General features: G+C 34.6%; 1 protein-coding gene across 1 annotated transcript; it reads left to right on the forward strand.

Annotated features, from left to right (window-relative positions):
• Positions 1-1,946: 1,946 nt before the first annotated feature.
• Positions 1,947-2,261, forward strand: LOC143591245 (uncharacterized). Its single transcript, XM_077071505.1, has one exon. The coding sequence runs from the start codon at positions 1,947-1,949 to the stop codon at positions 2,259-2,261; it is 315 nt and encodes a 104-aa protein (XP_076927620.1).
• Positions 2,262-20,699: the final 18,438 nt, after the last annotated feature.

Genomic DNA, 20,699 nt, shown 5'->3' on the forward strand with positions numbered 1-20,699 from the left:
ATCAGAATATTACTTCTAATACATGCCACAAACAAAATTACCATAAGTCTAGAATCTTTTACAAAACATAAACGATAATCTACAATAGCGAGTTTCTCCTTCCACCTATAACGATAAGTTCATCCTATATTTGGACAAATGCAATGTCCATAGATTAAAAAACATGCGGTAAACTCTAGGAAGTGAAGTGCCAAAGGTATTTGCAAAATGGCTTATGTATATATTTGCATGAGGGTGATAAAATAATTGATATAGATGCTGATATTCCCATTACTTATTCATGTGATTATATTTCTGACTTAATTTAATTTGTGTATCTTTCATTATTTGAAAGTTTTAAAAGTTCAGGTTTTTTTTTCAAGAAAGAGCAATACTTACATCAAAAAATAAAGTGGTTTAAGAAATTATTGATCTTTGCCACTAGTGTATTCAAGGAGTGATAAGGAATACGTAAGTTCAAATAGTATTTGAATTAATGTTTTAAACAGGTGGTCGTTTGTGGCTTAGTTGTTTGGCCTAAGACGTTGCTTTGAAAGATGCTGATCTTCCCCTGAGCTTACGAAATCTCATGGTATAGTCGTTGTTCTTTGCTTATCGTTTTCTATTTTAGAGGCTCTAGGGTTTTCAATTATTTACATAATTCAGGTATAACCAAATCGTGAATCACTTTGTTAATTCCCTCACCTTTTTTACTACAATCTTTCCTTATACAAGAAGTAGATATGAGCAAAATCGGTACTGGTACCGGTACCGATACCGAAATCGGTACCGACTTGGTACCGTCGGTACCAAATCGGTGCCAACGTTTTGAGTTTCGGTACTGGACCGGGACCGGTACCGGTACGGTATGGGACCGGTATTTCCCAAAATTTTACCTTCAATCCCGGTACAGTACCGAATATTTCGATACCGGTGCCAAGAATTCAAGATTTTCGGGACCGGGACCAGTCGGTACCGGTACGGTCCCAATCTCATCCCTAAACAGAAGTATACAAAATCAATGAATGGTGACCTTATGAAATTATTTCTGGTGATATGGAAATTGTTGCACTTATGTAGTTATGTATACAAGTAAAGCAATGAAAGCAATTATTTATACACATATTTTAATGAAACAACTTGTTTTAAATTTCATTTTAGTTTTGATTATGTAGGTGCCACACAATGTTAATTTGGAAATTTTATGTGCGGTTGTATACATGGCAAGTCAACCATATGAGCGGTTCACAATACTTTATGATTTAGAAAAGGGTATGAATAAAACATAAAACTTTAATATTTCTTATTGATAAAGAAAATTAAATACTTCAAATATAAAAAGTCATGTAAACAACTTTCTCAATATTTTTGTTGATAAAGAAAATTATATTTATGATTTAGAAAAGGCTCTTAATAAAACATAGAACTTTATCAATATTTTTTATTGATAAAGAAAATTATTTTTTATAAATATTTTTTTATTGATAGCCTTTATAGAAGATATAAATGCTAGTGGTTTTTTTACAAATATAGGTCTAAGTTTAGATCTCTAGCTTGATTGAATTAGTGCAAATTTTATTTAATGTAATTTTGTTGGTTGTGGCTGCTTTCAGCTTGTGGAGGCGGCCGCGGGTGGTTTCTCTTTGTTTGTGTTTATAAAGTTAATCGTTTGAAAAAAATGTAAAAAACTTTCCGTATAGAAAATAATACTTGGCCAGAAACCATTCTCCACATAAAATTATATGATATGAACATGAAATGAGAGATAGATCATAGATATATGGATAAGGTTATCTACCGCTACCAAGTGTAGAACCTGCCACGTCAGATTCACAGATTTGCAAACCACATAAGGTTTCATATAACACATACCTCTTAACAAACCACTTCTTGTTTTCTAAACAATTACACTTTGTAATAATAAGCTCAATAATCATTCATCAACGGCGGCAGTTTGCATGACAACTATGCCATTGACCCAAAAGACCACAAACTCTTTTTTCAACCCATTGTCACTTGAGGTTTCATCTCCAAAGACTTTGGCTGCACAACCGAAACGGTTGGTTGTTAAGAGTTCTTTGAAAGACAACGCTGTCACCGCGTTGACAGCGGCTGTTCTTACGGCATCTATGGTGGTTCCTGAGGTGGCACAGGCGGCGTCTGGTGTGACTCCATCGTTGAATAACTTCTTGTTGAGCATTGGAGCCGGTGGTATTGTGCTTGGAGGGATTTTGGGAGCTATCATTGGTGTGTCTAATTTTGATCCTGTTAAACGTGGGTGAGTGTATGTTTTTGTTTGTTTTGGTTTTGTGTGTATGGATGTGATCATGTGTAATTTGTTGTGTAAAAAACTTATGGATCTTGATTTGAAGATGATGACATTTTGATTTTGGTAATTAATTATGTAAAACTTATGAATATCTTGTTAGTAGTGAGGTATTTATAAGTCTATGACTATGAGCTCATTTAGGATGGTGTAAAGTAGATTAATTAGAATATGGCTATTAATGTTGTTTTGGTTAGGAGGTAAGGGGATTAAGGTATGAAATAGGCGATCTTGGTTATAGAATGCAAAAAATTAGCCGTTCAAAACGAAAAAAAAGAATAGCCCGGTTAAAAAAAAGCAATTTTCGATCATAGCGTGACTTCCCGAATGGACCGCTGATTAAACTCTCTCTCTCTCTCTCTCTCCCTTCACGGATTTTCATAGCACTAGTGTACAAATACCCACCGCGTCTTGGCTACAATGCGCCATTTTAAAGCAACTATTTGTAGATGAAATGGATTCTTTTAGGTTACCGAGGAGGTAAGCTGGAGGCGTTATATATGGTTCTTTCACGAATCAAGTTCAAACAGCCACAACACTCAGGGTCTCCAACTTTTTTAATTTAAGATTTAATTGGTTTATAGTTTACTCTAGTAAATTGCCGGGTAATTTAAATTCGATTAAACTAGTTGGTTTACCTGCGCTCTACGCCGAGTGCATGGAAGTGTCAGTAATTGTTTTTGTTGAAGAAGTGAAAGAGAAACAATAGGCGCTAGCAAAAAAACCGTAATTAAATCCAAAACTCTAAATAAAAAACAAATAAGGCAAGTAAAATCTGTTAGGGCATAAAATGTAAATCGCTTAGGCCTTTTAGATCCTGTGTATTAGGTCCTGATAGTTAGTGATTTGGATTGTATTATAATATATGGAATGCAATAGTTATACGCCATATAGCTTACATGGCGCATTACTTATGCATCGTATATCTTACATGGCGTATAAGTCCAAAAGCTTATATATAGGTTGCTTGGCTATTGTGTTCATTTGTCCCTTTGGTCTAACTTGTTCATGGTCTAATATTGTAATATCCAGATGTACTTCAATGCTATCAATGAATAAAAAAAGAGTTAAAAAGGTATTATCGTGTTTTTCACCTTCTTATGTTTTCCGCACATAATATTGTAGAGTAGATATATTCGTGAACGTTCATACACGTTTATCTTTTGATCCTTTACGGACTTTCAATTGGTATCAGAGCCTATGGCTTAGAATTTACTCAGAAAACATCTCTTTTCAACCTAGTTTTGATCATTCCAGAAGATGTAGCCGTTCAAAACTTACCAAACTTTCACACATCATCATATTCTTGGGTTTGAACAGTATCCTTAAGTGTCTGATATGTACATATTCAGTATCTCCACAAAAAGCTGCAAAAACGTTCATGTCTGGGTTTATACGGCGCATAATATTGTGGCTCATAAGTGAAGAACATATGTTTGAAGCGTATATGTACGTATCCGTCGTATAGCATATTATCATGCAACATATCTAGCGCATAACTCCAACGTATATCTTATACGCTGGCTATCTTTCTCCGCATAAGTTTTCGAAGAACATCATCAACGAATAAGTACTTATATGTTGTGTAAGACTTCTGAATGAAACTTACTTATACGACGAATAAGGTTATACGACGTATACAAGATTACATGTTGAAGATTGAATATACACGTTAAATGTTACTTGTACATTGTTTTACTTATACACTATTGATCTAATTTTGGATAATGAAGAGATGACATGGAATAATACTGATGTGGTGGATTCCATGTGGATGATTACTGAGAAGGAAGAGTATGAATCAAGCACAACAAACTTTAATGTCTATTTCAAGTGTGCTAGGTGATCCATTTTGGAAGTAATGTGCGTGGAGGATATTTGGAATGAAATAGTAGTGGAAAGATTTTAGTATTGATTCATGAAAGATTGAAGACCTAAGATTTTGCCGACAGAGAGTTCTAAAGTCTCAAATCTTTAAAGCATGTTGGGAAGGCATAATGTTCATGGGTCATTGATCTTAACAATTGAATCATTGGATGATCTAGTTTAAGTAATATCTGAGGGGGGTTACTATTAGTGCATTGAATGTCTATTTGCTTAGACAACAAGACCAAGCAATATCCAAGGGGAAGATTGCTAGTGCATAAAAAATGTTTCGCTTAGTTCTTGTAGGTCTTGTGTATTAGGTCTTAATAGTTAGTGATTTGGATTGTATTGTAATGTTTGGAATGGAATAGTTGTACGCCGTATAACTTACATGGCGCATAAATTATGACCGTATATCTTACATGGCATATAAGTACAAATAGGCCTATATATAGGTTGCTTGGCTATTTTGTTCATTTTTCCCTTTGGTTCAACTTGTTCCTGCTCTCATATTGTAATATCCCGATGTACTTCACTGCTACAATGAAAAAAAGTAGAATTAAATAGATATTATCGTGTTTTTCACTTTGTTATGTTTTTCGCGCATAATATTGTAGATTATATATCTTCGTGAACGTTCATAAACGTTTATCTTTCGATCCTTTATGGAATTTCAATTGGTGTCAGGGCCTATGGCTTAAAATCCACTCAGAAAAGCTCAATTTCATCTATTTTCAACCTAGTTTAGATAATTTCAGAAGATGTAGCCATTTAAAACTTACCAAACTTTCACACATTATCATATTCTTGGTTAAGTACAATTTCCTTAAGTGTCAGATTTGTACATCTTCAGTTTCTCCACAAAAAAAGTTGAAAAATCGTTCATGTCTAGATTTATACGGCGCATAAGATTGGGGCGCATAAGTGAAGACCATATGATTGAAGCTCATATGTACGTATCCGCCGTATAACATATTATCATGCATCATATCCAGCGCATAACTCCAACGTATATCTTATATGCTTGATATCTTTCTCCACATAAGTTTTCAACGTACATCATCAACGGATAAGTAATTATATGTTGTGTAAGACTTCTGAGTCAAACTTACTTATACAGCGCATAAGGTTATATGTCGTATACAAGATTTCATGTTGAAGATTGAACATACACGTTAAATGTTACTCGTACATTGTTTTACTTATACACTGATGAGATAATTTTGGATAATGGAGATATGACATGGAATAATATTGATGTGGTAGATTCCATGTGGTTGGTTAGTGAGAAGGAAGTGTATGAATCAAGTACAACAAACTTCAATGTCTATTTTGGAAGTAACGTGTAGGAATCCATTTTGGAAGTAATGTGTGTGGATGATATTTGGAATGAGATAGCAGTGGAAAGATTTTAGTATTGATTCATGAAAGATTGAAGAGTACCTAAGCTTTAGCCGATAGAGAATTCTAAAGTGTCAAATCTATTAAAGCATGTTGGGAAGGCATAACGTTCATGGGTCTTTGATCTTAATGATTGAAGCATTGGATGGCCTAGTTTAAGCAATATTCGAGGGGGAGTACGGTTAGAGTATTGAATGTCTATTTGCTTAGACAACAAGACCAAACAATATCCGAGGGGGGGTGTTAGTGCATAAAATGTCTATCGCTTATAGTTAGTGATTTGGATTGTATTGACCTATAATGATAAACAAGTACATTTTGTTATCGTTTAGTCAAGTTACTAAATATGATAAACCTTTAGTCATAGACCTATAATGATTATTACGTTTAGTCAAGTTACTAAATATGTTTAAGAAGATCAAATATGGATGAGATAATAATACAAGGAAGAGTCGTTTCCTTAAAACAGAGAAGAGACCTTTCAAAAGTCACGTTTACGGTGATTGTGGCATGCGGCATAGACAGATGAGTATTTGCCTTAAAACTATGACGACATGACTTAGAGTTACAAGAAACACTCTTTTCTTTAAAGTTATGAAGACATTGTCTTTTATGTTAACAAGTGTGCTACTAGACCACAATAGTTAATTACTAGACCACATTAGTTAAAACACATAAACACACACACATATATATATATATTGAGTTAGAATGATTTGAATATGAGGCATGTAATTGCTCTTCCGTAAATTTTCACGATTCGGTTTTATAGAATTGGTTTTTAGTATAAATCGTAAACCAAATCGTTTGTTGTAGTTTAGAAGCGTTGAAGCTAATCGGCCGAAAGTTTGTTGAAAAACCAACTATAAAACCAACCGATGATTAGTTTGGGCAGTTTCACGGTTTGAAACCGTACGGTGAACATCCCTATGTATTCAAAAGGGTAAACCATAAAACTTTAATATAACCATGCATTGTATAGCATTTTTGATTTCTAGTCACAATTATGTATATATTTTATGATTTACCATTACAAAAAATATATTGAAACCAAAAGAGTAAGAGATAGGTAAACCATTTAACATACATTGAAAAGGGCAAACCATATACATTAAACTTAACTATTACATAGATCATCATTTTTCATACATTCCTTTTAAAAGAGAAACAAAAAGCATTGAAGTCTAGGTTTACCATGGATATAAAATTTAAAAAAAGAAAACAAAAGACATTAAATAGACAAAACTACCTACAGTGTGCTCCTCTTTTGCTACATTTAACATCAAAGGTTAAGGTTAAGTGAGTTATATTTTTGAACCGACAATAAAATCAAAGTAAGTGGTTAGAGATGATAAATGCAACTTTTAAACATTCAGAATGATATCTAAAATTTGGCTCAAACAACAGGGATCATCATGAAATTATCTCTTTTATTAATGCATGACTAGTAACATATAAATTTAGTATCAATCCAAAGTAGAATATGTTGGATTTATATACATAGAGATACAATATATAACGTATTTTTCGCTTTCAACATTGTGTTATCATAACTAGAGATGGCAAATGGGTTGGATTGGGTTGGGTCGAACGAGTCATGGGTTGAAACGAGTCGTGGGTCGAAACAGGTTTGGTCGGGTCAGAATAAGTTAGGGCCATAACAAGTCAATTGAAAAAATGGATTTTTTGATTTGGGTAATGTAATTAATGGCCACTTATACGAGGTTGTGTGACCAAAGAGTATGTTAGTTTTATTTTTATAAGTTTTTTATTGTCACGGATACACTTATTATGTGTGGCTATAAGTGAGAAATTGTCACACTTAAATATTTTTAAGTGTGTCCAAATGTAATTAATGGCCACTTATACGAGTTTATGTGACCAAAGAGTATCTTAGTTTTATTTTTTATAAGTTTTTTATTGTCACAGATACACTTATTATGTGTGGCTATAAATGATAAATGGTCACACTAAAATATTTTTAAGCGTGTCCAAACCTAATTAATGACCACACGTTGATTTGACTAGTGGCGACGTCATCATTGCCTTTACAGTTTCTTGTGCCTCCAATTTCAAATTGTCAGGGATATGTTCCGCCGGGTTCCGATGGTGTTTAAATACCGGTCACAATCCCAATCACAATCACAATCACAATCACAATCACAATCTACTTCTGATTTATTTCCAATAATGGCTTCTTCATGGATCGTACGTAAACCCGGTGATCATGCCCCCATCTACTACGACCACACATTTTTCACCATTTGTTTCCACTTTTCTTCCGGCGCCGTCCGGAAGAATCAAAGGGTGAGGTTTGTGGACTATGTTCACCCTCAAACCTTCACGTACCAACAACTTAACCGAATGGTTAGGTGGCTTGGGTACCCCACTGCTAACTATTTCAGCATTGATATGGTAGTCCCGGGAATCGAGGTGGCGTACATTGAGTTGAACGACTTGGAGCACTTCAAGGCTGTGTCCGTTTATGGGGCATTCTGTGGTCAGGTGATCCTTCGCCTCTAAAGGCTTAAGGACTCCACCTACACCTCGGATGGCATGTACGAGATGATCATGCCCTCTCATACTCCAGAAGAGAATCCGGATGTAGATTCGGATACTGAATTTGTTGGCAGGACTCCAGAAGCCTCGAATCCGATGGATATCGATGTAGATTCCGATATGGAATCGGATGCTATGAGTTAGTTTTATGTAATTTGGTTTTCTATATTAATGTAAATGTTATTATTGTAAATGTTATTATATTTTGGTATTAATATGTTATGTGAATGTTATTATTGTAAATGTTATTATTAACTGTAAATGTTATTATTATATTTTGGTTGCGTATTTGAAGCATAGTTGATGTTGATTTTTTATAATTAACTTTAAAATAGATGTTAGTGTGAGTGAATAACAAAATAGACCTAAAATTTAATTTTTGGTAGTTGAGACAGTAATTTATTGTAGTTTAGTTGATTTGTAGCGTATCTAGTAAGATATACTAGTTTTTTTATTTTAATTAAGTTGAATGTAGGCTATTATTACATAAATATATTTCCAAGATTTCTGACAGGTATTTAAAGCGTACAAAGCGTGTGATATACTAGTTTTTTTTTATTTTAATTAACTTGAATGTAGGCTATCATTACATAAATATATTTCCAAGATTTTGGACAGGTAGTAGGTATAAATGTAATTAATTTCCAAAATTAATTAGCTTCTGTGCGTTTCCAAAGCGTGTGGAAACCATTTTGACAGGTAGTAATTAGTATGCAGTTATAGTGTGTTATACACTCAACAACCAACTATACAACAACAAATACTTTAATGACTGCAATAAAACTGGTGACTGAAATTTATTACACTTTTATATATGTTATGTGAATTCCAAACTTGGTCAAGCAGAAAAAATCTAAGGTTTCCACAGATCTTAAACTTCCCAATGATCTTAGATTTTGATAAAATCCTTTCCAAAACTCATTGCCATCACCAAATCTTAAATCTAAGGTTACTGGTAATGGCATTGAGTTTGGAAGCGGTTTTTCAAAACTGAATTTTGTTTGTTCAAAGGCTTCTTCAAAGTCTGGAGGGTACAATTTTGGTATGCAGGTTAGTGAAAAGAAGGGCATAACGGTCTTTTTTTATAAAATGAGTTGATAATGTTTTGCAGGAAAACAGTTGTTGAAAAGTATGTTGAAACATAACCAAATAGAGGTTGTGCAAGAAACAAAACTATCAGACGAGAAATGATGACTGTCACCGAACACCCTAGACAACATGATGCATTTTTGGGCTTTCTTTGTATTAATCTAACTTTGATATAGCACGAGTCAGTTATGAGTGTAATGAATTTATTGATCTTACTATGGTACACTACAAGTCAATTGTGACTTTTATCGATGTAACATGATGTATGTTTGAACTTGACACCAATTGACCAAAATAGCCAGAAGACGAAATGAATTCAACAAACCGGCCTGTACGTATAAGTAGTAATAGTATTAAAAACAACCAATATTTCTTTAGTTTGAATTAATAAGTACAAAGTAAAGAATGGTGATGCCATGTATCACAACTATATTTAAACATTATTTACATCTAACTAGCCGAACGAACACAACTGCTGGGTCGACAACCCCGACATCGGTGTCTATCTCCATTACGAATAGTTGTAGGCTTTTTCCGGGGCCTCCAGTAATCATCTGGGGACTCATTACGAAGCAGTTGATTTGGTTGTACAAGTGGCAATGTATTACCCTCATGAGGGAAAGTTACCGTACTAAATTCCTCATTGACCTCGTCATACGAATGCCTATAATTCTTGGGTGGAGTCATGAGGACAACATGCTTTCTTCTATCCAGCTGATCTTGAACATAAAACACCTGGCGTGCTTGCGAGGCCAATATGAACGGAACATCCTTGTGGCCAAATTGGTTTAGGTCGACCGACGTGTAACCAAGAATATCATGTTTGACATGTTTACGGTCAACCCATTGGCACATGAAGACCAGAATTCTTTTAGTATGATAATCTAGGACCCATATCTCTTGCAAAACCCCAAAATAAAAGTTTTGTCCATACGTCACCACGTCTTTTTTGATGTGCATGTCATCCACCTCTACACCAACCCCGCTGTTCTGGTAAACTCTACCATCATGAGATTTTGTACGAAATTCAAAACCGTTGATGTCGTACAAGTCGAATTTATAAACGTTGCGGTGTGCTCCGTGTGCAATCCACTTTACGGTTTCCGATACAGAACCTAGGGAGCCCGCTAGCTCTCTTTCAACCTGAATTTCATTGCAAGGATTAGATTCTTCACCTACATTGCAGAAACTATAAAAGAATTTTAAAACTTATAGAAGACTTAATAAATTGATCTACCTTGTCGGGTAACCAGTCACCAAACTTTAAAGTATGCTCATTCTCCTGCAATGTTTGTCATTTACCAGGCATTTGGTTTTTCAAAGAGGTCTTGTGTTGTCTGCAAGTAAGAGTATAATATATTGTGAATTAATATATATATATTTACATACATATTTATATATATATATATATGTATGTATATATTAATTTTGGGTGCGTTTGCTAAGCGTTTTAGGTTTTTAGCTTTGTTTTTTTGCCTTTGAACGTCTCGCGTAACTACCATACGTTATGGCATTAGCGTACAGTAACTGCCCCCTATTTATATTTATATATATATAATTTAGAGTATATATGTTAGTAATACTTACTCGATATACGGCGCTATTTCAGGCGTATTCTGCAGCACATAGAAATGTGCTTTCTTGAAAAGGTTAGGAGAAACTTCAACTGATTTAACGCATGTGACAGGAATTGTCTCCCCATTATCATCATGCTTATCATGTGGAATACCAACAGTACTCTTGATGGTTTTTTGGTATTCGCTCAGAAACTCGATTGTTTATTCCGCAATGTTCTCCTCAGCAATGCACCCTTCTGGATAAGTTTTGTTTCGCACATGCCCTTTGAATCTTTGATAATCTTCATACACCTTTCAAAGGGATACATCCAACGAAAGCATGGTGACCCACATAATTTTATCTCTCTTACAAGGTGCACGGTTAAGTGAACCATGACATCAAAAAATGATGGCGGAAAGTACTTCTCCAGCAGGCACAGTGTAACTATTTGCTCTTCCTGCATCTTATCAAGCTCTTCTACAATGATTTCTTTGCTACAAATTGACTTGAAAAAAAAAACAAAGCCTGATTATAGCATTTCTCATTGGTTCTGGCATGATGGACCGTATTGCAAGGGGCAGAAACTGTTGCATAAGCATGTGATAATCATGTGATTTAAGGCCTTGTAGCTTCCTTTCTTTAAGAATCACCAAACTAACGAAGTTAGAACAATACCCTAGTGGAGCCTTAAGTTTATACAGTGTTTCAAGAAACATGTCTTTTTCTTGCGCTGATAATGTGAAGCATGCTGCAGGCAGTTCTGTATTGTTTCCTTTTGCTTTCGGTTGCAACTCCTTTTTAATCCCTAAAAACTCCAAATCCTTTCTAGCTGCCAATACGTCTTTTGTCCTACTGGGAATGTTCAACAATGTCCCGACAATACTTTCTGCCACATTCTTTTCAACATGCATCAAATCAATACAATGTTGGACATGTAAATACTTCCAATAGCTGAGCCGTTGGTACCATATGTTGAACTTCTTCCAATATGGCTGCAGCATTGTGTTATCCCTTTTTCTCTTACTCCCACTTAGGGATTCAGATCCCTTTCCCCATTCATTGTTAATGTTTTTGACCTCGTCGTATATCTCTTCCTCTGTCATAGGCTCTTTAGCGGTTCTCATCTCCTCTTTTCCGTTGAATGTCTTTGTTTGTTTTTTGAAAGGGTGGTCATGTGATAAATACCTTCTATGGGTAGCATAACTCTGCTTCTTTGTGTGATAAAGTCGAACACACTGGGTGTCTCCCCGACACACCACACAGCCTTTGAATCCACCGTAAGGGCAACCACATAGTGTACCAAGAGCAGGGTAATCATTAATCGTCCATAACTTAACTGATGGCTTTCCATGTTGGTGAATCTGATGGGTGGCGTAAAACACCGGGTTTATTGGTACTCGTGGCATGCCATGTTAAATTCTCTGATGTGGTCTTTGATTGAAAGAGGCGCTTAAATCGTAGAATAATGGGAAAGTACCACAGTACCTCAGCGGGCGTTTTTATGTAAGTTTTATTAGTCTTCTCATCCACCTTCCACCTTGACTTGTTACAAACTGGACATGCTTCCAAATCCTTGTAATCCTTATAGTAAATAATGCAGTCATTGATACACACATGTATCTTTTCGTATCCCGAGCCCATTGCCTTCATCATCCTTTTGCCCTCATACATATTATTTACCATTTTGTTATCTGCAGGTAGCATCTTTTTCAACAATTTCAGAAGTTCATCAACGAACTTAAGAGATACCCCGTGCTTGCTCTTTAAGTTGAGTAGTTGTACTAATGCAGACAACTTGGTGAAGTCAAGACATCCTTTATATAGGGGCTTCTCAGCATCAACAAGTAGTTGTAGAAACTGTTGATACTTCTTGTCTCCTTTGAAATTGTCTTTTTGTAGAATTTACCATTTCTACAGTTTCACAGGCATCTGTTGGAATGTTGGTGTCAACAAACCCAGTATTATTATCATAATTAGTTGGAATGCAGGTGCAGGCAAACCCGGTATTATCAACATAATTAGTTGGAATGTTGGTGTCGGCTTCTCCATGTTTTATCCAAGTAGTATAATTCTTATCAATTCCAAACCTGTACAAGTGATGTTCTACCTCGTCTACACTAAGAGATACGTGGTTCACACACCGAACACATGGACATGAAATAGAAATTGGTGGTGATGTCTCCTTGCAATTACGAACTGCAAAATGTAGAAATGACTTAACACCATCTCTATATGCTTTACTGCACCTGTCGCATACTGACATCCAAGACTTATCCATCTTCCAAGAATTTTTTTATTAACTGTGTCATCAACAATACATATGTATATATATATATATACTAATTAACGCCAATAAATGTAACTGACTAAAAGCAAAAATATTTGGTGCTCACCTGAGATTAATGAAGCTGTTTGATAGGATTGAGATTGATGAGAGTTCGATAAATACACTAGCAGATCATTTATTAGGGTTTGGTGAGATTGTGAGATTTTATTTGGTCAATACTAATTGATTTGTGAGGCTTCCACAAGATAACTCGATTAATTGACGGGTAAAAATGAAAATTTTAAACTTCTAAATTTCGTTATATAAATATTAGAAGAGGTTCTATTACGTTTTCAGGGTGTAGCTCAAATGGTTGAGGCGCTTGTGATTAAACATAGATTGCAAATATCGCGGGTTCGAAACTCAGGAGGGAACATATTTTATTGATTTTTGGTAATAACCTCTTTTTAATGAAATATTATAATAACCTCCTTTTAATGAAGTAAATACACTGTGATTTTGGAAACACTCAAACTAAACTACGGAAACACTCAAACTAAACTACTCAGTAAGCCTTTAAATGCGTTCAGAAACATAAAAAATACATCATAATAGCTGGTCTAAAATCATAACAAAGTTTCTTAGCTTTTAATTACAAAACTAATTAAAAGCCCTAAAAACAACAAGAAGCAAATAAAATACAATATCTTCACTTTTTTTTCTGATTCAATCCTTGAAGCTACAATCCTTGCAAGTTGATCCTCTAATGACTTATTTGCCCTTATCAAGATAGGAATTATGTCTGTACATCTGGTGCACACATCAGATCTTGTGGACGAAACACAATCTATAAAGAAATCACATTTTTTGCCCTAAGTTGAAAAAAATATAGGGTTTATGGTCAACAATTGTAGATAAATTCCAACTTTATTTGCAATCTCGCTAACCTGAGATGCACAATTGTAGAACCTCCAACTTGTATTTTTGGTGGTGCTTGATGTTCTTTGAATGGCTTCTTGACCACAAAAACAATAAACCTGAGATCGATTGCTTCTGTTACTGGATGTGGTGGTCCTGGATGAGATTTCTTCCTTGGTGAAAAAGTAGTTTTTATTGAAAACAAAACTAGACATATAAGTATATATATATAGGAGGGTTTAGAAAGGAGTTGTTGTACGCATGCGTATTACTAGCGTTTTAGGATATTTATATATGTCTTTGTACAGTAGCGGGTTGCAAGCGTAATAGACTCTTTTGAACAATTATATAACATATTTTAACCTAATTGATTACACGCATTTTTAACAAAGAAAGATGAGAAACATTAATCCCTATTTACCATTCATCAAAAGATGCATCACAAAAAGTACCATTAATTACAATACATAAAACATGTTAAGAAAGTATTTTAAGATAATATATATTTACCATTCATCAAAAGATGCCATACAAAAAGTACCATTAATTACAATACATTACAAAAAAAACCAAGACCAGCAAAGCTAACATCACCATCACTCCGCCTTGTCCACAGTCTCCGCCCCCATCTCCTTAAAACTTATGTTGGATGACACCGTAGTTATGGTGTCAACCAGGGTCTCACACACTGAGTTGTAGCATTCAGACTGTTGTTGCTGATAATCAGCAACCATTGCTCGAAACTCAATGTCGTCTTCCCACAACATGAGGTTACAGGAGTGGATGGTCTTTGTTTTTTCCCAAGCGAGTGTAGCCCTAATCGCTTTGACTTTCTTCAACAAAGAGTTGTCTTTCTCTTTCTGAAAATCCATCATTTTTTTCACTATGGCCTTCACGGTTTTCTCAGAAGAATTCATTTTGATTATCTTTCTGAAACTGTTAGTGTGATTGAATAACCAAACTTAATGTAGTTAAGTTTGATTTGTAGTATGATATAGTAAGATCTAGTAAGATATAGCTTAACTTTAATGTAGGCTATCATTACCATAATATTTTTCCCGGCATTTTTGACAGGTGAGTATAATTATGATAAATTAATTCTGACAGGTGATATAAATACAAGTAATCTCTAGATTAAACAAAAACACATGAGACAAGTTGGTGCGTTTCCCAAGCGTGGGACACCCTTTTGTTTTTTTAATACAGTTACTATTCGTCCAGTGCGTTTCCCAAGCTTGGGACACCCTTTTGTTTTTTTATTACAGATTACTATTCGTCCGTATGCGTTTCCCATGCGTGGGACACCCTTTTGTTTTGTCTATGAGCATTTTGGTTATATATACCTACACCACATTTGTGAAACTCATATACCTACATAATTTTTTAAATTATTTTTTTTAGTTAATAATGGATTGCTCGTCATCATCATCATCATCATCCAGATCCTACAAGGCTGCCCTCATGAGAATTTGTAAAGACTAGCAATAGCTTGGATGCCAGGGATCTCATTACAAAAGTTCTTACTCGGATGCCCGCTAGTTGTATCCGAGATCTTGTTGTTTTGTTTATGGTTGATGTAGGACAGAGAGAGCTTGACGAGTTAAAACTTTTGGGCAAGGCAATTCTTGAACTGAATTGCTCAATGGAATTGAAGTTGAAGTTTCTTATGTCACTCAGAGATTAGTAGTAATAAAATTTGTATGTTTGTGATGGTGTGTTTATATGTGTGTTTTGGTAATAATAAAATTTTTATGTTTGTGTTAGAACATTGATTCAACATGTAACTATTATCTTAAAGTGCATTACAAACTGATAACAGACGACTAGAGATCTCCATAAGTCCATATCATAACAAGTATCTTAAAATACATAGCAGTCAGTTTTGAAATCATTCAAATTTTTTGTTGCCTTTTCTTAAGTTCATCAATCAACTCTTCTCCGGTTAAACGAGTGTCGTCATTTTCTTGGAATAGCAGTGTATTCTTGATAAAAGTATTTCTGTGTCGGTTTATATCAGAGAGGAGGACTTTGCACAAATACTTTGACCTCAACGATTTTAGCTGTCTTTGTTGTATAGGGCCTTCCTTTTTGAGATTACACCCCCATGGTCTCTTCCCATCATATTTCTCCATGTGTCTCATAGCAAAAATACCACAATCTATTCCATTACTTGTTGTTCTCCATGTCATCTTCAATCTATTGATTGTTGCTACTTGGATTTTCTGAGCAATGTGGTGTTTGATTGTTTTAAGATACATGCAAAAGACGTTTCTCTACATAAAATATAAAGCAATTTAAGTATTTTGACAATTTTTATAATTGGTATGTATGTTTTTTGGGTTAAAGGTATATATGTTTACCAGTGTATCAGGAGCCTTTCCGTATCTTTCTTCAAATTTCTCTATAATTGCTTTTGATTTCTCTTCTAAGCTTTTAAACTTTGCATCAGCTGGTATTTCTTGATTTGCACTGTTGTCAAGTAATTCTATCACTCCTGTTTGAAGATTGAAGGTAACCACAAAAAAATGATCGCGTTGTAGAATTGGCACGAGCACTATAGCAACCTCATTGAGTGATAGAATTCCACTCCTTGCCATTTGTGTTTCGATGTTGTCTGAAAACTCATCCAGTCTTTCTTTGTCTGTGTAACCCCTTGACTCAGCATAATGGTCACTTGTCTGTATAATAATTAAAATGCAGATGATTAAAGCATTTATTGTGCGTTTTCTAATAGTACAAGCAAAATAGATTAATTTGTACCAGCACAGTGCTTGTAGCAAAGAATCTGAACGGTGATGCTGCAGATTTTTTCTTTTCTTCATAGTTCATTACTTCAACGAATGCATCCATTGCATTGGTGGCTATATAAATGCCAGGACAGAAACTTTCAAAGACCACCTTGTACGATTCTGTGTGAGCGGACTTGTAGACCTCCTCCCAAATGTCTTCAAGACAAAAAAATATATACTCTGAAAGTATTTTTTTTCATCTTCTGTGACACTAGCGGATACGTCAACCTCTCTCAGAAAATATGGAGAGTTCAGTGTAATGAGGTTATCACTTGTTGTCAATCATGTTTCAACTGTTAAACATAAAACAACTCATTTTAAATTTGATTTAAAATAATTGTAACTATAATTAAATACCCTCTTTTAATGTCGCAAGCACTGTATTAAATCAATATCTGCGCATGAGACATTGTTTTCTTGACCTGCATCATTTTTTACGACAGCCAAAGATGTAATATGTTCAACTGTGATTATAATTAAGCTGGTATATAATTAAGCTGGTACATATATAATATACCTTTCTGAGCAGCCACTGAACCACCAACACCAACATCTGAATCAACTGCATCACACAGATGTAATAAGTTTGAAATAACATCATAAGTGTTTTAAGAGCGTTTTAATTATACTAATAATTAATTTAGCCCAAATACCTTTTAGAGCAGCCACTGGACCACCAACACCAACATCTGAATCTTGTGTTTTAGGGACCACATTATTAGTGAATCTGTTTTCCCATTCACAACATCTAGCAAAGATATTCTCATTTGATGGATGTCTATCCTTTCCTTGACGGACCAACTCGTTAATCTCGGAGCAAATTTTATCAAATTTCTTCAACTTGTTATCCATTGCCTTATTCCAAGACTATAAAAAGAAAATATAGTTGTTGTTAATTTAAAAACATTTTCAATTTATCCCAGCCAGTGGTAATGGAGTTAAATAATAGTCAACAAGCACGATAGACATTTGCAAACTTAAAGGTGAATAATCGCTTACATAATCATCCAAATCTTGTTCAGATGTTTGATCGGCATTATCTGTTTTAGATGCACTTTGACCATCTAATTTTTAATTACATATAATGTTGTATTACATAAAATGCATGTAGAGATAAGATATATGAGAGTTTTTTAAAAGAAAATAACAAGTTTAATACCATGTTCTTGTTTCTCCTTAGCTGCAGTGTTTTCTTCAACTCCAGGCTTACCGGCAGCACTAACCGTCACAGCAGCAGTAGCAGCAGCAGCCGCAGCAGTCTCATCAAGTCTCTTCCCAGCAGCACTAATTGTCACAGCAGCAGTATCAGCAACAGCAGCATCAGCAGTCTCATCAAGTCCCTTCCCGGCAGCACTAACGGTCACAGGAGCAGCAGCCGCATCAATCCCTTTCCCGCCAACACTAAACGTCACAGCAGCAGCAGCAACCTCAGTAGCATCTTCTTCTAAGGGAGGACCATTATTCTCCAAGTATTTTTCCATCTTATTAAGAGTAGTTGTTGTTATGTAGTTAACTGCAGGCGTTGTGACGGGAGTCCCAAATGGACCATATTTTTTCTGGTATTCATGTGTGTAAAGCATCACAAGGAAGGTGATCGGACTGTTGTATTGAACGTTGATACCTCTCCATTCTTCCTTTGTCGTTTTCAATATTTCAATAACATAGTTGCACCCGTCCATATTTGGAATATCCGAGGTTTTATCAATTGCGGCGATGAATCGTTGATTGACTGTTGTTGATTTTGTCACAAATCCTATACAGGTGTTGAAAAACACAAGGAAATTAATCTTAAACAGTTCACCAACTCCATGATCCGCGGCCAGTTTGCCTTTCACATGCTTTATACTTATTCTTGCATTTGTCGGGAATTGATTTTTGAACAAATCTGTAGTAACATCTTCCCCCAATCTTGGTCTACTCTTGCCTAAAACAGGAATCTTACCCATTGGTATCCCCAACACTTCATGTACTTTTTGTGGTGTTATCTTAACAACACCGCTCCCGATGTTCAATTCATTTAAACGATGATAACTTTATGATGTTGATCATCATCATAACACATATGGTGATGATGATAACCTAGAAGATAATAATGATACAAAACTACATATGATAATGATAACACTAGAATGTTATGAGCTTCTCTATTACGAAGTTGTAAATCTTATCCAGAAAATCTTACTAACGATTAAGATAATACTTCAACAATGGATAAAATTTTAAATTTATTTAAAAAATACGATTTATTAAACGAACTCAACTTTTAACGACATTTAATACCGGAATGTTAGTAAAAAAACTAAAAGTAAATGTTTTTATACTATTTTTAAAAAGTTATAAAACAAAAACCAAAATATATATATAATTAAATATGTAGAAATAAATAAAACCAAAATTCAAAACCCTTTTAACTTCAAAACCCTTTTAACTTCAAAACCCTAAATCGACTTCTACTTCGCTTTACTGTAATTCGTAGACATCTCTTATCCTAGTAAGAACATAAAAATGCCACGTCTCAATGATGGAGTTAAGTTCCTGGTAGATATCGACAGCGATTCCATGAGTAAGATGGTATGTTAATGTTATCTGTTTAATTTTTTTTTATGAAAAATTTTACAGTTTTGCAACATATACATTCTAAGAACATTTTTTGTGTTACTTATAGCTCATTCCTAAAGCTGTTCATCCAATGTTTGCTGACATGAAATCGAATACCGGTTGTTGTTTGATTTATGATCAAAGTGGTAGAACGTTTTCTTTTGTTATAATCAAAGTACTTGATGACTTTTATTTTGGAACCGGTTGGACTGAATTAATCAGAGAATGTTGTATAGAAGCTGGAACATATGTTGTTTTTGAGCTTAAATCAAGATCTATGTTGAATATGTTTACTTTCAAAAGAAACGTAAATGATCAATCCGGTACTATGATATGTATTCCAGTCAGAAACCGACACGTCCGTTACTTGGTAAGTTTTAATTTCTGTTTTTAATGATTGTTTCCAAACTCAAATGTCTTTTAATTAACATGTTTAATAGGATTTCCCTGAGTGGTACGTGATTCAAGAATTTTGTGACAATTATATGAATTCGCTTTTCGAGCTTATTGCTCCAGATAGATATATGTTTAAAGTTTCAAGTCTTTGGGATGGAATGGGTTGTAGGCTAGAGGATGGATGGATTGAGGTTTTTAAACAAACCAACTTGAAAGGTGGTTCGTTTGTTGTGTTTGAAATCATATCAGATAAGACATTTCATATTATTGTTTTTCATGAAGATGGCATAGAATTTATACTTCCTGGTTCAAATCAGCTGTTTCTCAACTATCAATTAAGCAATCAAGGTAGTTCCTCCCAAAACCCAATTCATCTTGATGAGCAAGATGATGACTCTAAAATCTTCTTCCACATGAACGTCACCAAGAAATTGGTAAATTGAATTTTTAAATTTCTTTTTTATTTACAAGTATATTTGAAATTTGCTTTTCACAGCGTCTTCCGCATCACATTGCCACCAAGATTGATGCCTATGATGGAATGCCAATCACTTTGGTCAATCCTGAAGGTCGTAAAAAAATGAGACTTCATGGTGAACTGTCGGACCTGAAATTCAGATATTGGTTACCAAAATGGAAAAATTTCAAGTTGGAAAATGAAATACAGATTGGTGATAAGTGCAGATTTGAATATGACTTCAATGAAGCTACTTAGTTAGTTTCAAAAGTTGATTAGTGATTTGGCGATGTTTGGAACATTTGGGAAATATTTGGTGATGTGTTTGGTGAATTTTGGAACATTTGTGATTTGGTTGGTTATTTGTATATGTATAGTTGTATTGATACACTTTTTAGTTTATTGTGTTGAATGTTGGTTGGTTAGCTTTTAAATGCTTTAATTTTATAGTTTCTTGTATCATCTATTTTGTTATTCACTCTTATTTTGTTTCATGGA

The sequence above is a fragment of the Bidens hawaiensis genome, unplaced genomic scaffold (assembly GCF_021521415.1).
Source record: "Bidens hawaiensis isolate Kalapana, Puna unplaced genomic scaffold, B.hawaiensis_p1.1 tig00039496_1, whole genome shotgun sequence".
NCBI lineage: Eukaryota > Viridiplantae > Streptophyta > Magnoliopsida > Asterales > Asteraceae > Bidens > Bidens hawaiensis.

Coding starts and splice junctions, on each gene's coding strand:
- LOC143591245 (XM_077071505.1), top strand. CDS start 1,947: ATGCCATTGACCCAAAAGACCACAAACTCTTTTTTCAACCCATTGTCA.